The sequence below is a fragment of the Falco biarmicus genome, chromosome 5, assembly GCF_023638135.1.
Source record: "Falco biarmicus isolate bFalBia1 chromosome 5, bFalBia1.pri, whole genome shotgun sequence".
In the NCBI taxonomy this organism is placed as follows: Eukaryota; Metazoa; Chordata; class Aves; order Falconiformes; family Falconidae; genus Falco; species Falco biarmicus.
In genome coordinates, this window is record NC_079292.1 from 88,559,644 (window position 1) to 88,581,588 (window position 21,945).

Sequence of the window (21,945 nt, forward strand, 5' to 3'; positions counted from 1 at the left end):
TAGCATGAGACATTTCATTGTGACTCACTGGATATGAATCATTGCCACGTAACAACAACCTTAGGCTGGTTTAATGCCATTGATTTCAAAGTTTCACAGTCATGTGATACTTGAAGTAGGCAGCAGCAATTATTCAGGCTTGCATGTCTGCAGTGGAAGAAATTAACTTCTGGGTAAAGCCCAACGAAGAGCTTAGCTCAAGAGAGAGCTCAAGTTGAAGACTGGAGAATGTGAGAGTGCTTAGAAAGGGAATATATGAGGGCAAATTGATCAAATTCTGTCTGACACACCTTGAGGTTGTATTCAAGGGAAAGCTTCTCTTGACCATTCTTTTAGCCAGATGAAATGCAGAAGAAAGAGAAGAAACATTCCCTTAAGGTCAGGCATCAATATCCATGCCTGAATTCCCTTTTTGGGACTGCCTTCATGGGCAACACCGGCGTAGCAGCATCACCAAAAGTTCATGGCCATGCCTCAACATACACAAATGAAAGGGGGAACTTTGAGTTGTTGAGGTGACACGGGTTGGATGAACTTGCCATCTTCTGAGGAAAGGTGCTGGACTGAAATGTCACTGTAGAACAGATAAAATTAGGCAAACCAATCCCAAGAGATTTCTGTACACATCATTCAAGACTGGAAACTGCAAGACTGCAGGCACTGCGGTAGTTGGTCTGTATTAGAAATGCCTGGTATGAATGAAAGGAGTGGCTCTTCCTTTCTTCCTCAAGGCTATTGCCTCAATTTGCCATGCAACTCTGCTCAAGGTAGGAAGAGCTCAGCCTCCTTTGTCACAGACCTTGCTGCCTTCACGCACTAGGAAGGCCATCTCCATGGCATATTTATCCAGGAATCTGGGGTAAACTTCCTACTTTCCAGTGCAGAATACAGGAGAAACTGCTGGTGCCGTTTAATAAGCTGCAGTGAAATAATATCAGAGTTGGAACAAACTATGAGACTTGCTTTTTTGTCTTGTTACTTCGAGATCAAAATTTGCCTCTTGTTCATTGTTACTTATTGAAGTGGCAAGAGATGGAGGAAAACAGAGCCACAAAGAGCCAAAACAGAGCCACAAAGAGCCAGGCTTATGAAGATGCACAGCTGTCTAGTACAGTTTGCAAAGTAAAAAGGCAGGCGACGTAGCTAAGGAAGTGCAACACCCAGTTTACACTGGCCATGAAAACTTCACCCTAAATTTACACGCCTTTAAGGCAAACATCTTATTCAGAATCACCTTGTCCAACACTTATATTTTTTTCTTACAGACTAGGAGGCAGGATCCATATTAGGGTTAGGAAGTTTGTAAGAACAAGAGGTGACCTCTGTCCTTCCTCTTTCCTGTCCCTCAGCTTATCTTCTAGTATAAAACAGGAAACAGAGGTGAGTAAAGACATGTGGAGTAGCACAATTGTTTGTTAATGGGAAAAATGCATGTCATACCAGCCCCTGAAGAAAAACAGTTCTCATCTTGAGGAGTTTTTCGTGTTTGGACAGATGAGCAGACATGAGGGAGAAGTGTGTATTGAATGCAGGCAACTGCTCAGAGAGCCAAAGATTTTTCACAGGGACTCAAAGTTCCATGAACACCACAGGAGTCCCTTTGAAGAGCAGAGTGATGCCGGCTCTGTCCCGCTATTGTTTAAGCATCCCCTTGGGTCTAGCATAATATCCTGCCTCTTCGCAAGGAGATTCAGGGAAGGGCAGTGTTGCCAGTTTGCTGAAACCCCACAGTGCTGAAAGCGAGTACTGCCCGCTGGAGAGCCCAGCTTTTGGCCCTGTTTGAATCCTTGGTAGCATAACACAGCTCTCATGGTAGACTCCTTGACCATGGTATGATGCCATCATGCTCATACATGTTTGACATGGCATATGGGAGAAGCTCAGCCTGTTGTTGGGAGCAGCAGCTCCCTATTTTTTGCCCTATTGGATGCCCAAATATTTCCAAATGAAGAGCAAAGCCCTTTAGAAAGGGAAGAGCTGAGCAGGGTCCAGCACAGCCGTAGGTAAAATTACTTTTGTTAGCTATCTTTCACAGACCTCTTAGAAGTTGTTCATAAGTCTTTCTGGCTTTTCAGAAAGCATGTGTTGAAAAACAGCGCCCGAGTAGCAGGTTAAAAAGCATCTTGAAGAAAACCAAGGGTGAAACAACCTTTCCTACGTGTACCCATGAGAGGGCAGCACAGACCGGCTGAGCCTCCACCAAAGACTGTTAAAGAGACGCGGAGATTTTTAACCCAAGGGTTTATGTCCAGCCGTGGAGTGGCTACAAGTAGAAAAAAGGTCCCTGTAAAAGGGCTGGATGGCTCAAAGCACAGCTCCATCCATCACCCCCTGAAACTGAAACCCAGAGCTGGGTACAGGTTGATTGGGTCAAACCCCAGGTGCACGGCACGGCCTGAGTCTCACAGGCTTCACAGGGAAGTTTCCTGTTATACTGAAACCTCAAAAGAGAGTGTCAGAGGAAGAATATTGGACAGTGCCTACAGTTCTGTCAAAGCAACGAGTGTGGGTGTGAGACACCAACCACACCCTTGCCAAGGAAGAGGCTGTCACCCCAGGAGCACTATAAATGCGCCCAAGGCGTTCATGCTATTTATTTCCATCCCAGTGCTCCTAAGCACCGCACCAGTCAACACCCCTCTGCTGTTCCCCTTTCCTCCTGCAGCCGAGACTCTTGCCATGCAACCTTAATTTGACTGTCCTCCCTCTTCCTCTTGGGTGCTCCAGCCCTCTGGCAAGGTGGATGGTGAAGATGCTGAGATAAATGAGACACAGGCTTGTGGCACTTGGCTTACAGCAAGCGTGCTGGAAACTGGACGGCGACAGGCAACTGTGTGTAGATGGCAGTGCTCCCCTGCCAGCCCCTCACAGCCTCCCAGAGCAGCAAACAGGGTGGATTTGGGAGGAGTGGGGTATCCCCACCCTTCAATAATGAGCTGGAACATGCAATATGAACATATTTTGTTGTCCCCTCCCAAAGAAGCAGTAAAGGTCCTCAAACAAGATCTCTTCTTTTTAGCGTGTTGTGGCTTGGGACTTCCACACGGGATTTTGGAGGGGAGGTTTTTAACCATCAGGGAGAGCAATGCAGTCACTAGGTCCAAGCAGAACAGCTTGTTCCCAGTCTGTTAGATGAAACTCAACTGAACCACCATCACCAAAAGACCATCACAGTGCCAAAGCCATTCGGGACCTGGGACCATATCCTAACAGCTCTATCACCACTGACAAATGCAGTCTTTCAGAGACCAGAAAGCCCTCAAATTCACAACCAAGAGCAAAACAGAAACACCTTCTAGCAGACCTTCACCTGGACACTGACAGCCTTTTAAAGAAGCTTATATCTAAAAACACAAGTAGAAAATGTCTGTCTTCTCAAAAGTCTTTTATTCTGCTGTCATATAATGGATCCCAGGTACCGGTTTGCCCCGGCACAGGGAAGTTTCCAGCCTCCTGTGAGCCTGCCCTGTGGTCGGGCTGTGGTCAGAGCGAGCTGGCCTGCCTTCATCCGAAGAGGAGGTTCACATCCCATTCACTGGCCCTTTTACGCCATCAAGGGTGTTGGCTGAGGAACGTCAGGCTTGCAGGGCTTGGCTCCCTGGGCTGCCAGGAGGAACTTCTGGAGGGAGGGGAGCCAGGGCAGGGCTCCCCCAGGCTCCATGCGCCTTGCATCTTCTGGTCTCTGTGCTTACAAAAATGTGACCTGTTGCTGAAAGATCTGGGTGAGATCAGCAGCTCTAAGATGCAGATAGTTTGGTCTGGGTTTTGTTTTGCAGAAATTAGCCTCAGACCTGTGATGAGGCTCTCCTATGAGTTTCCTTCGCAGTCAGCAGAGTAAAAGAGGCATCCTTAGGGGGAGATTTAGAGCCCAGATCTCTTTCCATGTGTACAAGAAGGCACCCTGAGGGTCTTCTTTAACAGTAGGAGCAGCCAACGGAGATTAAACATCCACTGTTCCAATAAGCTTTTGGGTTGAGACCACTGAGGAAGGGAGCCACAGCAGCTGGTCTAATTGTTAGCAGTGGGGTACCGAGATTTAATTTGTTACTGCCTCTACCCGCATGTGCACATTTCACTATGAGCACTAGCCCAAATCTCCCTGGAGAAGCAGTTCCCTGCCTGAACCCACTTCTTCACCAGGCAGAACAGCTTCCTCCTAGTTGTTTGTCCGTTCTGCTTGCTTGCTTGTCACAAGGAGAAGAAACAGTTGTTTCTGAAAGGCTGAAAGTACAGATTTTCGTGCATTCACATGATTCCAGTAGCTTGGGCTTTATGCAAACATGCAAAATTCCAAGTCTTAACAACACCATAATACAGCCATAATACTCATGAATAAAACTACCCTAAAAAATTAGAAAAATAAAGCGTATGCCTCTCCTTCCCCAAATATTAAGAAAACGAATCCCTGAGAGTGTGCTGAGTAGCGCTCTCCTTAGGGAAGAAGAGTGCAATGCCATATTCATGGGTGGATCGTGCACTGCCAAATGCAAAATACCAGAATTACCAGCGTCAAAGATGCCTGTATCTGGCTTTTCTGTACTGCTCTTCACCAAGATTTCTGAGGTTTTAGAAAGAAGTTACTTACTGCATTCCACGTTATACTAAATATATACATACAGTTCTGCTTTTCAGGCTATATGTTTGCAGGCTTAGCTGGAGTGGCTAGCCCAGAGCCCCGGTGGTTTATCCTAACCCACTATAATTAGCCCACGGTTGCTGCCGATGGTATGCCATTTGTCTCCCCACACTCAGCACTGTTTGGTAAACAATTTCAGGGACAGAGTTGCTCTCCCCCTGATCTCCCTAGGTGGTGTTCATTTATTTATTCTCCGCACCCAACAGTTATTCCTCTCTCTTGAGGTGGAGAGGTATAGAAATGTAAAAAAACCAAAAAGGCAAAAATGTTGCACAAAGCGGGGAGGCAGCTGTAGCGAAAGCCGTGACCCGGCTGGGGAGGCAGGAGGCAAGGCTGGCGTGAGGCCAAGCTGGCTACAAACCCAAGGGGGGCAGTGGACATCTGTCCCCCACAGCCCGCATCCTGGCCCCCCGCCCCGCGCAGATGCACCGAGACGGGAGAGGAGGCAGCCGTGAGGAATTCCCTTCCCTGGGGAGGACCTGGCTCCCGGCCACGGCACACGGAGGGCTTGGGCGACAGGCACGAGCCTCAAACCCAAATCTGACCGAGAGAAGGAAGGTGGAACTGCAGGCTGGGAAGCAGCTGTTTGCAGCCCTCCCGGGAAGCAGCCCCTCCGCTCCCCGGCGGCACCTTTGCAGCATGCTGCAGCAGGGATGCTCAGCTTCACCCCCGGCAGCGCTGCCACCACTGCTGTGGGCTGGAGAGGCGACCACCAAAGAAGTGCCCCTCACTGGGACAGATGGCGTGCGTCAAGCTGAACCTGGGCACAGGTGCATGGCCTTGGCCAGTGCTGCAGCCACACTGCTAGGGATGTGGGATTTCCTAAGCCCTCATCACCGTGAGCTCTGATCTTCCCATAACACATCACAAATGCAGTTTCGAGTCTCCTGTTCATGGACTGGAGTGGCTCCTTTGTGATGCTGGCATGAGGCAGTCACAGAAATTACTCTTGGGACCCTGCTGCTTTAGCCATAACCTCCTTTTCCTCCCTGTGTGCTATCTCCATCCCTAATTCCTCCCTCTCACGTTCTTTCATTCTTAAATCATTATTTCTGTGCTATGAAGAAAAGAAATTCAAAGGATGCAGGAAGGTGAAAAAGTATTCTTAGAGATTAAAAGCAGGGCCAGCCCACAAGGAATTACCCACAGCATCTCATCAGCCCTTTTCAGCATCTTTGTGCTCACTCTGGGCATCCTGCAGCATCTCCACCATGCCAATTTTGAAAAAACACAGCATACTTTGTGACAGATGTGTTCTCACATTGCCCTGTCACCCATAGAGCACGTTGCTATAGTCAAGTGACAGGTCTTCTGAGAAATTCTATTTTCCACCTCCATCTGAAAATGGACCGGGCTGTGTTCTCAGCATGTGACTGTCCCTCCAGGTGAAACCCCAAATTACAGTGTGTTTTCACTCCCAAGCCAACACTTTGCCTTCAAGCCCCACACAACAGCAGTCTGCACGTATGTGGACCTAAGTCTGGATACACGTGAGGAAAATCCATGTCCATATGGATTTGTATGTGTGCATATGGCTCTGTGAGGAGGTGTGTGCACTGATGAGTCTGTAGCTTTTGTAAGTGCAAGAGTTTGCACAAATGTCTGGTCTGGCTCTGTAGAGGTGTTGGCCTATGCTCATCTGAGGTAAGCTAGCGCAGATGCAGACCTGCAGGGGAGGTTACAGCAGCTGCAGGCACCACGCTGGTAGTACCTATGGTGGCACCTGGGCTCCCCACCACAAGGTTTGTCAGCCTCACTGCACTCCCTTGCTCAGGTAAAGTCTCTGTCTGACCCTCTGCTCTGCACACACATTCATGCAAACTTATAGTCTGACCTCATGAACACACACCAAAAAAAGTGCAAACAAACAAACCCCCCATCCCAACTCTCTCCTTCCCGATACCAATTTTCTCTCCAGATACCACCAAAAAAATTGCTACCCACTAAACCAGATTAACAACAGGCTCTGAGCAGTCAAAGGGTGATGGCAGCTCAGGACTGACCACCACCCTCCCAGCCTTACCCGTCTTCTAGCCCAAACAAGGATTCAGGCCAACACCCTTTTGCAGCTTCCCAGGCAGGGCTATGGAGCAGCAAGAGCTCAGCACCACCAGGGCTCTCTCCCAGCAGCTGCTCTCAGTGCTGGTGACCAGCAAGACTACAGACTTCGCTGCCAGCTCCCCTTTCCCTCTCTCCTCTTTCCTCATCTTCTTTTCCCAAAACAACATGCCTCTTTTCTCCTCCCCGCTGAGAAGTGGTGGAGTGTCTTACCATGGCAGCCTTGTGTGTAGGTGCTGCCCCATAACCAGCCAGGCTGTGATGCTCAGGCATGCTGCTTATCACCCTGCTGGCTGCTCTCAATGTCCAGCAGTGATGATGGGAGCCCACCTCCCCAGAAACCAGCATACCAGCTGGCGTGGAAGGTTTGGTACCCCAGCGCTGCTGAAAGATAGGGTGGCGACTGTACCAGAATAGTCTTCACGTGTTGTAGGCAGCACAAATACTAGGCAAGCAGGTCTGAGTTATTTAGGTCTAGACAAATCTGAACCCCTACTCTTGAGCACCCAAGTGACAAATTTCTTGTCCTGGTCTCCTAGATCAGGCTGGCTGCAATGGCTGGGTCTTATTTTGCTTATCACTGTGCAATAGGCCAAAATGCCAAAAGCACTCTCCTTGCCTCAGGGTGAGATCTCATGGGGATCTCATGGGAGAGCTGGATCTCTGTTCAGTACCAAGTACCAAGTACCAAGGGGATCCATAAAATGATAGAGCTATTGCAGTTTTCACTAATCTCCCACAAGATATTTGCAGAGATGGCTAGCAAGGAGATTTATATATATATATATATATATATATATATATTCTGTTGATGTTGACTTTTGACTTGTGAAGGGCTCTAAAACCATCTCTGTCTTACCACCCTTCCCAAGCCCATTCATTATTCCTTTGGCTTTTCTTTGCACCAGCAGATGTAGAACACCAAGCACAAGCACCTGTGCTTTTGCTAGTGATGTGCTTGAGGCTCCATTAACTGAAAACATGACTTTTGGGCTGTACTTGGAATGGGTAAAGGAGAGAAAGGTGAGAGACATTCCTCTTCTGCTCTCCTCCTCAGCCTCAGTTCCTCTCAGTTCATCACAGGCCAATGGATATATGTGTGTTCTTGACTTCACTCAGTCTTAATAAGACTGAATGTGTTAAAAATCTAAAGGGCCCAAGGAAAGTCTCCCCACTTTCCATGTCATCCACAGTGTCTTGGAGAGTAGCCAACATCTACGCTCCTGTCTCCAAAAAAAATCCCAAGCTAAATAAAATTAAAATGGATCCAACCCAAACCACTGGGTTTTCCCCATGCAATATAATTAAATGAAGACATTGGAATTAATTTACTCTCTTTTTCTAGTCAATACATTCTTCTTATACTCACCCTCAAACAGCCGTCCAGCTATCCTAATATTTAAATTTACAACCGTCCAACAAGCCCATCCTCTTTAAAGTTCAAGTATTTCGTATGAGTGAGTCACTCATCCACCCTTTCGAGAGCATAATAGTAGAAATTCTTTAAAGCTTTGTGTTTTCTGCACAACGGCATTCCGATACGATCTAAGAATCACAGAGACACCCTCCGGTCCCGGGAGGACGAGGGAACAGGTTTGGCTAGAAAAAAAAGTTTTCCCCATGTGATGGGCACCCTACCAATCACACAGCACCTTCCTCAGGAACCTGGGCCCTTTAAAGCCCAGCCCAGGTGGGAGAAAGGGGCTTTTTCGCCTTGGCAGGTGGGTCAGGATTTCTGCTGGGAAGCATCACGAGAAGGGAGGGTGAGTGCCTTGCTTTGGTCATCATCTTCCTCTTCATGAGGCGTGTGAGTGAGAAGTGTTTGTTAGGAGAAAAAGATGTTTTTATGTTTAATGTGTTTTTTTTTAATATATTTTAGTCTCTGGGCTGTGTTTGGTGTGTGGGAATGTGCTACCTGGATAAGGTTAACTGCAGAAGATTATTAAGTATTTCATTTTTCTTACCTCAGGCTGTGTCTTCTCTATGGCTGTTTTAATTTGTTTCATATTTTTTCTCCTAAAGACTGGGGAGGAGGGAATGGGCAAATTAAATCTGTTGCAAATATATCAGGGTGTAAAAAAAAAAAAAAAGAAAAATCGTTGCAGAGGAAGATGAATCCTGTAATTCCCCCTCACTTATGAAAATAGAAAAAAAAAACCCACACCACAACTCTTGTTTTGGCTGTGCTGAACTAATGAGGGAGAGAGGAAAAGCCTACCTCCCAGCTCTATTTCCGAGGTAATTATGCTTGATGATGATTTACCAGCTACTCCACTGTTCACACAGGCTTCATTTCATAGCAATCTCTCTCAAAAGGAAACTTAATTAGTCTCTGACCCCTGCTTGATGCTGAGCTTTGTTTTTGCTTGATTTTTCTCCCCTGGTAGCACAAAACAACTGGCTGGCTCTTCCTTTTTCTGAGCGTTGCCTCCTGGCACACAAGCTGTTCTCTGTCAGCGGCATTTGGGGGCAGGTGGAGGGATGGGGAAAGTCCGGCAGGGCAGGAGGAGTGTGTGGGTTTGTGTGCACAGGAGGTGTTTGCTTTAAAATAAGTAAACGAATAATGAATTGATGCCTGTAAACCATTTGGCTTCTTCCAGCAGAGTCTGAGCAACTCAGCAATAGCACATTTAATTGCATCTGTTAAAAACTGTATAATGGAAGTTGTCCCGAGAACTTGGAAGGTACCTTCTTTTTAAGCCTCTTAGGGGTTGAGTTTTCAGCTAAAATCAATTGGGGAAAAGGAAAAAAAAAAAAAAAAAGTTTATTGCTGTCAGGCCCCTCAAGCCTCCATGCATCACATCCTCCAGCAGGTCAGGACGTGGCTCACGGAGGCTTCCCACGGCACCGGCACTGGCAGGACATCTCCGGCCACGGTTCCAACCCACTGGCCTCCCTCCGCCAGCGCCCCAGCCTAGCCCAGGCACCTGGCTCCTGCCTGCAGGGACACGCTCCCGGCCGGGCAGGGCGAGCGCCAGGGCAGCAGGTGCAGTGTCCGGGCTTCTGCAACAGAGGCGGCTGCGGGCAAGGACCAGGTTTCTGCCGTTGAATGGTTGGGTTTGTTTAGTTGCGCTTGAGTGGCCCGCAGCCCTTCAGCCACGGCATGCGGAGCCCATGAGTAAAATACAAATGTGTCCCTTGTCCGTGCCTGCTGTAAGCAAAGAGGGCAGCGAGGGGTGAGGTGACGCCCCTCTAAGTCCCACCACCGCACCAAGAGATTCCAAGAGCAAGGTGCAGAAACAAATGATGCTCATGAGTAATATTTATATTACATATACATAAATATGTATTTTTATATATATTATATATATATAAAATATAAAATAATAATATATATTACTAAAGGGGCTAAAACTTCGAAGCCTCGTCTTGTTTGATCCTATATTGCTTTACATGGATTGGGACATCCCTTGGTCACAGTGCTGTGACTCTACCATAACGAGTGGCACAAAACGCAAAGCAATGAAGTTGTAACCCACGTCTGCGTGGGGCAATGCCAAACTAGTTCTTACCCATGGACATTTTTGGCTAGAGATGGAGTAGGACTAGGCTAACCAGGGGACATTCATGTGTACGGCTACTGAAATCCTGTCCCAAACTATAGACGGAGGGTGTGGAGGCTTCGAAAGACCCACCAGCCCAGACTGCGTGAGGGATGCACAACACAGGCTGAATCCTGCCTCAGTCCAGGACCTGCTGTGAGCAGGGCATCCTTTGGAAGCCAGCATGGAGTTGTCACCTAAAATAAGAGCTCAGAAACTGGTGTCTGCAGAAAGCAGCTTCCTTTTTGGCTCCCACAGTTATGCTGCAGGTCTCACAGAGCCACTGTGAGTAGAGGAAAGGAGGAGAGGCCAAGAAAGCTCCAAAGGCATGGAAATAACAGATCTGTCTACAACTTGTGGAGGAACAGGGGGAGGCAGGCTACCACTCCTCCTGGGCTCTGCCAGGCTCAGCTGGACCCCCATGAGTGTCTGGGGTGTTTGGGGGGTGTGAGGAGAGACAAGAGGGCAGAAGTTGCAGTCTGAGTTGTGACCAGGGTGTGAGGAAGAAGGATGTGCTTCAGGAGCGACGTAGGTTTTTGTGGTACAGTGGGAGCAACAAGATGGCTTTCCAAAGCTTCTTGGAGCATGTAGCAGTCTGTGGTAGTGATAACTGAATATCTGGGACCTAGACAGGTCATGGCTACATTGCAAGGTGCTCAGGATGGGCTGAGGAGCAGCAGGTCCATGCAAGTTCAAGGCTGAAATCCCAGCACCCAGCTGCCTTCTTGTGTGGAGATTTAGGATAATGGTGCAGCTGAAGCTCCAGTTTCCTCAGGAATTTCCCTGAAGCCCCAGGAAACTGTATTTGGGTCATAAAACTAATCTTAAGCAAAGAAGCTTCCTCTACTGCCAAACGGATTTGTGTCCTCAGGCAGGAGGTGCTGGCCCTGTCTCTCGGGGAGGGGGGGGGTGGGGGGGGGGGCTGGGAGGAGGACTGCCTCCCAGTGTCACACCCCAGGGTGGCTGAGTCATGCATGTGTGCAGCTTGCCTTGGGCGAGCCAGCCAAGGTTTGCCTCATGCCCCTGTAGTCTTGCACCTGTGCCAAGTGCCGTGCAAGATGCTCTTGCTTAACACAGCTTACCTGTGAGGCGTGAGGAGCAGGCAGCGGGTGGAAAGCCCCGGATCTCCTGCAGCTTCTCCCCTGGGGCGTGTTGGAGGGTCAGCCCTCCAGCTGCCCGGCTGTTGTCACAGCCTTGGAGCACCTCCCCAGTCTTCCATCTGTGATGCTGATACTAGACCCTCTACAACGGAGAAGGGGCCAGACAAAGGGTTGCCACGGGTGGCACAGGGGGAAGAAGTGGACACCAAGAACCTGACTCCTTTGATGCCAATCACTTGGAGGCAGAGGGAGAACTCATATTAATGTGGCAGCATCATTAGAGGGTTCATATTTAGGTCTACAGTAAAGGATCTTCCTTCCCTTTTCCTCTTCCCAGTTTCTGCTTTCCCTTGCCCTGCAACCCCATTGGACTTAAATAAGGTACTGGAGACCCTTAAGCTGCATAGAAGCTTGCCACTCTCGAGCAAGAGACCACGTCCAGCTTTCATCCCAGCTACAGTAGCCCAGGAGACAGGCTTGCCCCAGGAGCAGAGGATTGCTTTGTTGGACTGGCATGACTAACACCTGCCTAAGGAGAGGGAAAAGTGAGCCAAGTCTTGCCTGCCAGGGAGGAGATGAAAGCCAGCTTGTGGGGAGGCAAGCGCGTGCGCTGGGTGGACTGCTCACATACAGGGTGCAAGTGCGGTTGTTACACTGCAGGGGGGTCTGCAGGAGAGAAAGGGAAGAAGCTGTTCCTGCAATGTTAATAAAAGGGCTGTGACTTCATTAATCACACTTTGTGTGATCTGTCGTGCTAGCCACATGGCACACTCCACCCTGCTATGTGGCACCTGGAGCAGACCTGCTTTTCCGTGTAGTAGTCAGAGTTCACATACCTGCATCGGAGCAGAGAAGATTTCCTTGCTTTTTGGGTTGCTCCCTGACTTGCGATGTCTCTTAGATGGCAATAACTAAAGGCTTCTTGAAAATCTCTGGAGTTTGCAGCTCAGAGATCCATGAGCCAGGCAGTGGTCTCTCCAGCTTTCAGATGAGTAGAGGACCAGTGTCTGTCTCAGGTCTGGCAGACCTGCCCGGTTGTATTGTAAACCACATGGCCAAACATTGTCCAGACCCAGACTGGACCTCCAAGGCAGTTTCATGTGGCCCCTTGGACATGCTGGCTAGTCAACAAGTTTAGCAGGGACAGAGCTTCAGGATGACCTCATGAGCCTGCCATTTTCAAACACAGAGCCATACAGCTTCAGGTGTATCAGGCTGGCCTCCAAACACCTGGCTGGGAATAAAAATGGCTTCTCACCTTGGAAATAATGGACATCCCCACTCATGCTGTCATGGGAAAATATTTATGTGCTCTGCTGCTGATATAACGGTGAGAGCACTGGAGAGCTCTCCATGCCCAGCCCTCGAACCACTGCAGGAAGGTTGGTAGAAAATTCTGGTTTTCCCTTTGTGACTGTTGGAAGCCCTGCCTCCCCTAAAAGGGCAGCTGCTAAGGAGGCTGAGGGTGGCACTGTCAGAGAGGTCCCACAATGAGCTGTTCCTCAAGAAACTCCCCTTCATTGACAGCTGTGTCTGCTCATTTTCCAACAGCTGCTTTGAAGAATCCCAGAGTCAGTAACGTCAGCAAGAGCAGGCACTAGTGCTGGTGCTCTGGCAGAAGAGAGGTGTTCAGGCTGCTTTTCCTGTTGTCTGCTCCAGGTGGGTCCACTAGAGCCTTTCTTTCACAACTTACATTTTCTTAACCATACGGCAAATGCAGCTGTCTCAGGGTTGGGTTTTTCTTCCCTCTCCCTCTCTACGCACACATGTGCTTTGTCCCTTTGAACAAAGGACTTGCTTGGCGCTAGCGTCTGGGCTTGTTTCTCCAAGAGGTCTCACACCTCTGCCTAGTGCCTTTATGCCACCCTTTCTGGAAGAGGATGAATTCAACACAGGGCGCGTGGCCCCAGCCTGCAGGATATAGTGCGCTCAGGAGTTTGGTGGGAATGCTGCTTGGCCTGGCTCCTGTGAGCCAGCTGCAGCCTGAGCTGCTCCTTCCCTCCCTCACACCTGGCTGGGAATGGGGGCCCAGCTTCAGTTCCCGGCATGGGTGGGAGATGGGGCTGCCCTTAGCAAGGTGCTGCCGAGCCGTGCACCGTAGGTCTGTGCTGGACATGGCTGAAGTGCCGTGGTTGCCAGTTCAGTCTAATGCTAGTGCTGGCCAACATGAAAGAGCCAGCAGGCTGGATGGCAGATCCTGGGGTAAAGCTGGCTCTTTTGGAAGAAGAGCAAGGTGAGGGTACTGAACTTGTCCCCTGTCCATCCAGTCATAAATGCTGTTTCTAGCCAGGTGGAAATGCAACACCATGAGCTGAGGTTTGCATGGATGCTGTTGTGATGATGAAAACCCAACTCAAAAGGGAGCAACAGACACTGGCTGTGCCCAGAGTGGTCCCAGCCTTCTGTACCTCCAAGTATCAGGGAGAGTTTGAGTTCCCATTCTCCTCTGAAACTACTATGAAGGAAGGGGTGGGAAAGTGTACAGACAGGCTGGCAGGTTTTGTCTATCCTCCTCAGGGATAATTTCTATTTCTGAGTGAAGCCTATTGTACTGGTCTAACCGAAGACTGTCTTTGGTTTTTCCCAGGTTGCATGAAGAATTAAAGATGGCAAAAAGTGATGATGGCATACGCATCTTGCAGGGCCTATTAGTCTTTGGGAATGTGGTTATTGGGGTAAGTGAAGTGGGAGAAGTATGGGTGGAGGCTTCCTTCCAGTATGACACTTCTTAATACAGCAGTTCCTAGCCATGAAATCCCTCTTCATGTGTGGAATCGACACGTAAATAAACCAGCAAGAGAGAGGAGGGGTAAAGGAGAGATGTGCTGGCCGACTCGTTGGGTGGGGAGGGGACAGCAAGGGGCAGCAGGGGTTGATCCACAAGGCCAACATGAGTTCTGGAGGAAGAGCCCTTGCTGCTGATCAACATCATTCCAACCACCTCCCTCCATATAGTGAAGGGAAAGGTTAACAACATCCTCAAGTCCTAGGCCTGACCTCTTAGGTCTAGGCTGGGTGAGATTTGCCTGCAGTTCTTCTGTGAAGGCACAACACAGAGGATGGTGAGTTGGGCAGAGGAGTTGAGTAGCTCCTGTTTGGCAGGAAGTTGAACCAAAGGAAAGCAATCTCCATCTTTTCCTGTCTCTGCTGTTTCTTTGGAGAAGCTTGATCTAATGGATTTCCTGAACTTGTATTTCCCAGATGTGTGGCATTGCCCTGACAGCAGAGTGCATCTTCTTTGTGTCAGATCCCCATGGTCTCTACCCTCTGCTGGAAGCCACAGAAAATGATGACATCTATGCTGCTGCCTGGATTGGCATCTTTGTTGGCTTTGCACTCTTCGGGCTGTCTATCCTTGGTATCGTTGGAGTCATTAAGCCCAGCAGGACCTTGCTGCTGGTGGTAAGTATGGCAAAGTTTGCCTACCTATTGCAGCCAGGTTGAAAAAAATGTTGCCTCAGTTTCCCTGCTCACTTTGGTAACAACCCACTGAGCAAAGACAGCTTTTATTAGTGATAAGGAGCCAAAGGCTCTTCTCGTTCATGGCTGTGGTGTCCCACAAGGTGACTCCTGTGAGGACACATGCATGAAAAGCTCCTGAACCAGGTTAAGGGAATTAACAGTGATAGCCACAATGGAATTTTAAGCGGACTGGCTTGCCCTTGCCCTTGCCCTTGCCCTGAAGCCATGCAGAAGCACTTGTGCAATCAGGTGGAGCTGGGATGTGGTTTAGATCCTTGTTTCGGCCCACCCCTTACTGCCTTTCAGCAGCCATATACCATTCAGTTTAGGAGCTGATAAGTAATGACATCTGTACAAAGCATCAGTACGTGTTAGTATGCCAAATAGGGGTGCAATGGAGAACGTTAGACATCAGCAGGCAGAAATTACAGGGGTGGGGATAGAGAGCTTTGGCTAAGCCAAGGACAATGTTAGGATGTGAACAAATCTCTGCACAATTCCTTACTTAGTTCTTTAGGTTGGCAGTGGCAAAACTTAATTGCATTACCGAAGGGTAGAGCCGAAAACTCTAGAATCGGCTCCCTCTTGGATTAACGTCGGGTGGCAGGGTGTCTGTTTTAAACAATAGACACTTAGAGATCTGAACTCTTGTGCCAGGGAGTTTGCCAGCAAATAACTGAGGGAAGAGAACTCCCTCAACTGAATTTTGGTGTCCTGGCTGAAACCCAAGGCTGTGGTAGAGGAGATAAGAGAGTATACAAGGGGCAGAAGCTGAGGTAAGAGGAAAACAAATGCCTTGAATCTAAGAACATGATAAAATGTGGGAGGAGAAAGAGAGACATGAGAACTCCAAAGGGAATATGGAAAATGTTAAAGGGATTGTGCTGAGAAGGGAAGAGAAACAGAGATACAGACTATGAGAGGTGGTCCTCAGGATCTGCTTACATGAAGGATCTTTCCTTACAAAGTAGGAGTGCTGAGGAAATCCAACAAGGCAAAATCGGAAGGGTCTGAAAGACACCCTGAATTGTACCTTCTGTTTCCCCAAAAGTACAAGCTGTCCTGCTAGGACTGAACAGCTTCTTGCCGAAAAGTTTATTGCTGGCAAGTGGAAGAGGAAGGAGGAGACATGGCACAAGCATAAGTTGCCAATGACACGCAAAAAAGAAAAGGGCAAGTGCTATTCTAGGACATGTCAGGCAAAATATTTTCCTTAGAGGCAGGGTGGTATTAATGCCACGAGGTTCTGATGAAATCTTTTCTGTGAGGTGGAGAAGAATTCCAGTCACCTTCAAGAAAGCAGATTGCAAACTGAAACAAGGATGGGGAAGGGCTACATGAATGTTTAGGGGCATTGAGAGGTCTAAGGAGACAAGGATAGCCTGGCCTTCTTTGCCTTGAGCAGGCTTTCAGGCTTAATCTTAAAAAACCTGCTCAACTGTTACTCCAAGGTGTAACTCTGCTGTCTCCCTCCCACAGTATATTATTCTGATGCTGATCACTTATGCATTTGAAATGGCTTCTTGCATCACAGCAGCGACTCACCGAGACTTTGTGAGTATTTTTCCTCACGTATTCTTGCAGCCGTACTGGGAAATTTGCAGTTCTAGGGCACACAGTGGTCCTGTTCCGTGGAGTAAATGACCTGGGTGGTGGTACAGTGTAAACTCAAAGGGCCACTCCTGACTTAGAATAGGACCCCACAAGGAAAGTGTGGTCAAAGAAATAACTTTGTTGTTTTTAACATAGTTTTGTTAATTTTGACATTTTAAATTGTTTACAACCTTGTAGTTAAGGAAATAATAGTGTGGGTTAGCTGAATCATCAGTACAGTGTTTAGTCGTTCAGCTACAGACTGATTAATCTATCATACATGCAGAAGACAAATCTTCAGCATTGCCCCAGGCGGTGTTACTAATGAGGGAAAGATTATGTGGGTTATATTGGAGATATTGGTAGGGAGAGAAATTACTCGTGGTGCTTTTGTTCCAAGCAACATCTCAAATGTAACCCCAAGCTTTTCTGCACGTCTCCTGTGATCTGACATCTGGCAGAGCCTGCTTAAGGGTCGTGCTCAAGATCGACGTCCTCGTTGCTCCTGCCTCTCAAATCCTGCTCTTTATTCTCCTGTGTGTAAAACAGGTGGAGAAGCAGCATTCCTGTTCTCCAGCAGGACACTGAAGCAAGCAAACAAACCCATCCCCAATAACCATGTATTTGCTTTACTTGACCACTTATTTACATAGTTCCTACATTCTTATCTGATTTGTTTTGGTTTTTGGTTTTTTTTCTGTAGCTCACTCCGAATCTCTTCCTGAAGCAAATGCTGGAGAGGTATCAGAAGTCAGACACAGACAATAACAATGACAAATGGATGACTGAGGGGGTCACAAAGACATGGGATAGACTCATGCTTCAGGTAATAAAAACACTGGAAACTCTCACTAATTACTAAATGCTCTGCAGCCTTGGAATTTCAAGTCCTCCTTGGGGCCTCTCAGTAACCAAGAGGACGGCATCTGCCTTGAACCTTGGAGAAAGTTGTGCCGCACTCCCTCTTTTGCTCATTTATCAGACGGCAGGCTGTCAAAGGCAGGCACTTCAAAAATCTCCCCCATAAATCTCTGGTTAATGCCTAACCAGCCATGTGCAGGGTCCAGCGGGGTGCAGGGCTGTGACCTGGCCCCACAGAGACCCTCCCCTTCTCTCGCCCCACAGAACCAGTGCTGTGGGGTGCGGGGTCCCTCCGACTGGCAGGAGTACACCTCCGCCTTCCGCCGCACGCACAGCGATGCCGACTTCCCTTGGCCGCACAACTGCTGCGTCATGGATGCCCAAGGCTCTCCTGTCAACCTCGATGGCTGCAAGCTCGGAGTCCCCGGCTACTATAACAGCAATGTAAGAGTCCCTCTGCTTTTTCTAGTTAACGTGTGTTGGTCAAAAGCACCTTGCAGGAAGGGAAGGAAACAGTGAGTAGCCTTCCTCCTCCACGGTAAGCTCCAGGTGTTTAAAAGCTTTCTGGAGGAGAAGCAATACCTGTAGAGTCCTGGACATGCTGCTGAACACAAGATAGGTTGTAATGAAGGCTTTCCTGGTAGAGAAAGAACTATTAAGAAAGTTCTCCCAATTCCACCGGTAAGAAGTGACATCTCCAACACGTAGATGGACAGCAGCTACATCAAACTTAGCCCAAAGACGAGCGCATACAATGTGAGCAAGCAAGTCGGCAATTCTACCCCTCAAAGTAGAACTTTTGAGTAGATTAGCTTGTCCTAGTCAAACAGACTGCTGGGTCAGGATCACCAGCTTCTGCCCTACCAAGCATTTCTAGAAGGCCTTCAAGATTCCAAATTTGCCTGCAGCTTCTCGATTCTGGAGTTCAGCTCTGTGTGGGCTGTGCTTTAGTTATATATGTACACCCTGCAAGTGGATGGCTCAGGAAACTGTCCTTGAAGTGTCTGAGATGGGTCTGCTTTGTACCTGGAGCTAGGAGCAGGTAGGCTGTCTGCAAGCTGTCAATCAGCAGTGGAGCTCTGCCTTGCCTTCTTGAGACCCTGTGAGCTACCCAAGCTTTACGAGGAGAGGAGCACACTGCCTCAGTCTCTCTCAGAGCTGGATAAGCTTGTCGCCTTGCAGAATGGTGTCAACTCGTTCACGGTTGTCTTACAGGGTTGTTACGACACAATTTCTGGGCCAATGAACACACATGCCTGGGGTGTTGCCTGGTTTGGTTTTGCCATCCTCTGCTGGACTGTGAGTACTTCATGTTTGCTTTTATTTGTTCTTCTCTTTTCTCGCTGTTCCACACCCAGTTGGGTGGGGGTGGATGACAGGACCGGTGTATTTAAAATTTCTGTAGATTATAGTTATTCATTCGACACCAACCTGCCTGTAGCCTGTTCCACTAACAGCTACATTTACAAGTTGTGCTCCATTCTGGCTTCCACAGGTGAGGAGCTAGACGTCCTTCCACCCTGCTGCGGCCCGCTGCCATCGCAGCAATACGATGCCGCAAACACAACTTGCAGATGCTTGTTTGTGAAGGGGACTGGATCATCTAAACAGTAATTGTGACAGATAATTCAGTTTGTAATTCAAAGACTTTGTATGAGTATTTTAAGTACTCAGGGTTCAGCAGCTTCGTGACAGCTAATCCCCAGCAAGCTGAGTGATCCAGTCAAATAGTTATGGCTGCACGCAGCTTCTTTCTTCACTGTGGAGCTTCTGTGCAGATAAAAAGCTTTAAGCTTCCTCTGCCTCAACAGACTTGGCTTATCAAGAATTTATGTTGCTCTCTCCTATGAGTAGAACTAAATACGGCTGGGGGAGAGGTGGGGAGAAGGAAACGAGGAGCAGAGAAACTTAGAAGTCTTGTTGTTTCAGTTCTGCATCCTCCTTGGTACCATGTTCTACTGGAGCAGAATTGAATACTGACAGCCCGGTGTCCTCAGCGCTGTCCTGAAGCATCATGTGGGGCTGCATTCGTTCATCTCCTGCTCCATTCTCCTTGTGCCATGGAAGATTTGAAGTTTTTCCGCTACCTCTCCACACATATACTTTTGCCCCTCCAAAAACTTGACACACAGAGCTGAAGACTCCAGGAAAGAATCTTCTTGTCCCTTCTTTGTCCCTTGTTCTGCAGCCTCAACGCCTCCTGGCTGAGGCACAATCTTGCTTTGGCTGTGCAAGAAATCCTTGGAGCATAAGATAAGAAGTGATCTGATTTGCTCTGTGATGACATCAGAAAGGAAAATGTCCATATACACTTGCTCCAGCAAAATCTCTAAAACTAGGTTGAATGTAAATCATAATACTAAAGGCTCCAGCAAGGGCTATGTGAGCAAATCTGTAACCCCCTGTGACCAATAAAGGCGGATGCCGCAAGGGAGAGGACTGCAGACCTCTCTAATGTGTTTTATCGTTCAACTTCTGTTCCTGATCTCTGTCACCCCTTGCCTTAGAATAAGGCAGATTCTCTAAGAGTTTAAGTGTGTCAGCAGTAAAGACATGTCACAGATAAAAAGTCTGTCGCTAGTCGAGCCCAGTAAAAGGCTAGCTCACTCCTCAGAAATATGCTGCCTATATTCAAGCCTACCTCCTGTAGCTGATGAAACTACTGCATGTGCTCCTACCTTCAGAAGTGCCAGTCCAGGAAAAGCTCCACTTGCTAACAAGCGACTCCTTCAAACACCTGTTATGTGCTTCACACAAGATTTCACACATCTACGGGTTAGAACTTGTGCAGAGTATGTGGGGTCCTGTGCTGTAGCTGGCTTTGTGAAAGTGGCTGTCCCACCCCCCAAAATTACCGTGCTGCCTGCTCCAGCTACCTGCATGTATGTGATCACATCCCCCATGCGCTTGCCCTTCCACATCCCCGGATCAGGCAGGGCAAAAGGCAAATAATGGCAACGAGTAACTTGTGAAAAATGCAAGCAAGGAGCTAACTGAACCAAATCCAGTCCTTGCATCAGCAGTTACAGCTCTCACTCAGTTCAATAGAGGTTGTTTACTTTGGCCCAGTCTGATCTGGTGTCTTTCCCAGTGAACGCTTCAGTAGTTACATGTGTCATGTGAAATATGCTCCTGTACAGAGTGTTTTAAAGTGAAGCCCCATCCTAAGGCGTACTGGTTCAGGTCCTGACAACTTGCCAGCTGCCTTGATTCTTTGTTTTTGTATATTCACCAAGATACTAATTAAAAAGAAATGGAAGTGAAACTTTTTTCTTGTTTGAGATTGTGTGTTTGGGAAGGGGAAATGATAAAGGTCTGCGTGTGGGACGTCTGGGGCAGTGCACGGGCAGGCTTTAAAGTCCTGTAACTCCATCCCTAAGATCACAGCGCAAACCACCGTGATACCTGGTGCTACAGAAACTCTGTAGCCGAGTAGTCCCTTGCTAGGATGCTGCGGGAGAGAAAAAGGTAGCTATGAGGGCAAATAGCTTGAGGAAGAAACAGGTCCCTGCCCCACAGAAGGGTTTTTCTATATGAGTGTGCCTTCAGAAAGGAAAATCCCAATGGATCAACCACTTCACTGGTTCGGTGGGGTGGTGACTGTCTGTGAGACCCTGGGCTCTCAGCAATTTCCGTAAGGACGTTAGTCTTCAGCACTTTTCTGTGGGGCTCGAGACACGGACAGACCACGTGCACTGTATATGTCAGTGGTCTGGGTTTGTTTCTGAAATGGGGGAAGAGTTTAGCGGTAGGGGTTTATTTGGGTGTATGTTCCTGAAAGCTACAGTAATACCTAAATCTAAAGAAATCCATAGAGAATCAGTGTCTGCCCAAGTCAGGCAGCAATAGCAAAGCCTGGATTCTCTGCTACTTGCCTGAACTGCAAATCCCTGCCAAGTACCACAGCAGAGAGGAGGGAATGGGGGAGGAAGGACAGTGCAGGCACACAGCCCCTCTCCGTGCTCGGCCAGACCCCTTGGGTACCTCCCCTGGCCCAGCAGCCTGCGCGGGAGCTGCACTCCTGCATGAAGGTCTCTTGCTCAAGTTATTTTGGAAACTCAAATAGCTCTGCAAATGGGTCAAACAACTGGCTATGAGGCTTTTGAGAGACTAGCAAGGCCTCCTACAGATGGATGTGGTTGGAGATAAGGCCTAGAGAAAGCTTTAGGACCACAGAAACAAGTAACTTCAAACATTATTTTCCTCCTCTGGTCTTCTGCTTCAGACTCAGAGGTGTCTTTCTTCCTGCTACATCTAAATGTGGCATGAGTATAGCTCTGCACTCAATATAGAGAAAATGCTGCAGGATTTTGCAGGAGAAGAAGAACTGAGACTACGCTGAATAGACTATTGCAGTAGTAACAACTTCAACCAGTTGCAAATGATAGCATTGATGTATTGCATAAAGGCCTGATTAACTCTATTAAGGTTGGGTTCTTCAAATTTGCTTTCTGCTTCTTAAGCCTTTTCCTTGCATTGCACTTTATGATTTATCTTGGGAAAAAAAAAAAAAAAAAAAGCTGTGATGAGCAAGTGATCCAGGCAATGGCAAATCCATGCAGAAGTGCCAAGCATGCCACAATACAACCAGAACAGTCCAGCTTTATCCATCCGAACCAAGGAGGAAGAAGACAACTGAACTGATGGCAGAATGATGCTGAGCAGGCTCATAAAAAAATCCTGCACAGCTTTT

General features: G+C 48.2%; 1 protein-coding gene across 1 annotated transcript; it reads left to right on the top strand.

The window, feature by feature from the left end:
* Positions 1 to 8,396: 8,396 nt before the first annotated feature.
* UPK1B (uroplakin 1B) lies at positions 8,397 to 19,872 on the top strand. The gene is made up of 9 exons (XM_056340709.1): positions 8,397 to 8,457; positions 12,888 to 12,995; positions 13,924 to 14,011; positions 14,538 to 14,738; positions 16,278 to 16,352; positions 17,095 to 17,217; positions 17,517 to 17,696; positions 18,468 to 18,551; positions 19,182 to 19,872. Exons 3-9 carry the CDS (start codon positions 13,943 to 13,945, stop codon positions 19,230 to 19,232), a joined length of 783 nt encoding a protein of 260 aa, XP_056196684.1. The 5' UTR covers positions 8,397 to 8,457; positions 12,888 to 12,995; positions 13,924 to 13,942; the 3' UTR covers positions 19,233 to 19,872.
* The last annotated feature ends 2,073 nt before the right edge of the window (positions 19,873 to 21,945 follow it).

Coding starts and splice junctions, on each gene's coding strand:
- UPK1B (XM_056340709.1), top strand. CDS start 13,943: ATGGCAAAAAGTGATGATGGCATACGCATCTTGCAGGGCCTATTAGTC. Junction 14,739..16,277: donor GCAGGACCTTGCTGCTGGTG/GTAAGTATGGCA, acceptor TCCCTCCCACAG/TATATTATTCTGATGCTGAT. Junction 17,697..18,467: donor CCGGCTACTATAACAGCAAT/GTAAGAGTCCCT, acceptor GTTGTCTTACAG/GGTTGTTACGACACAATTTC.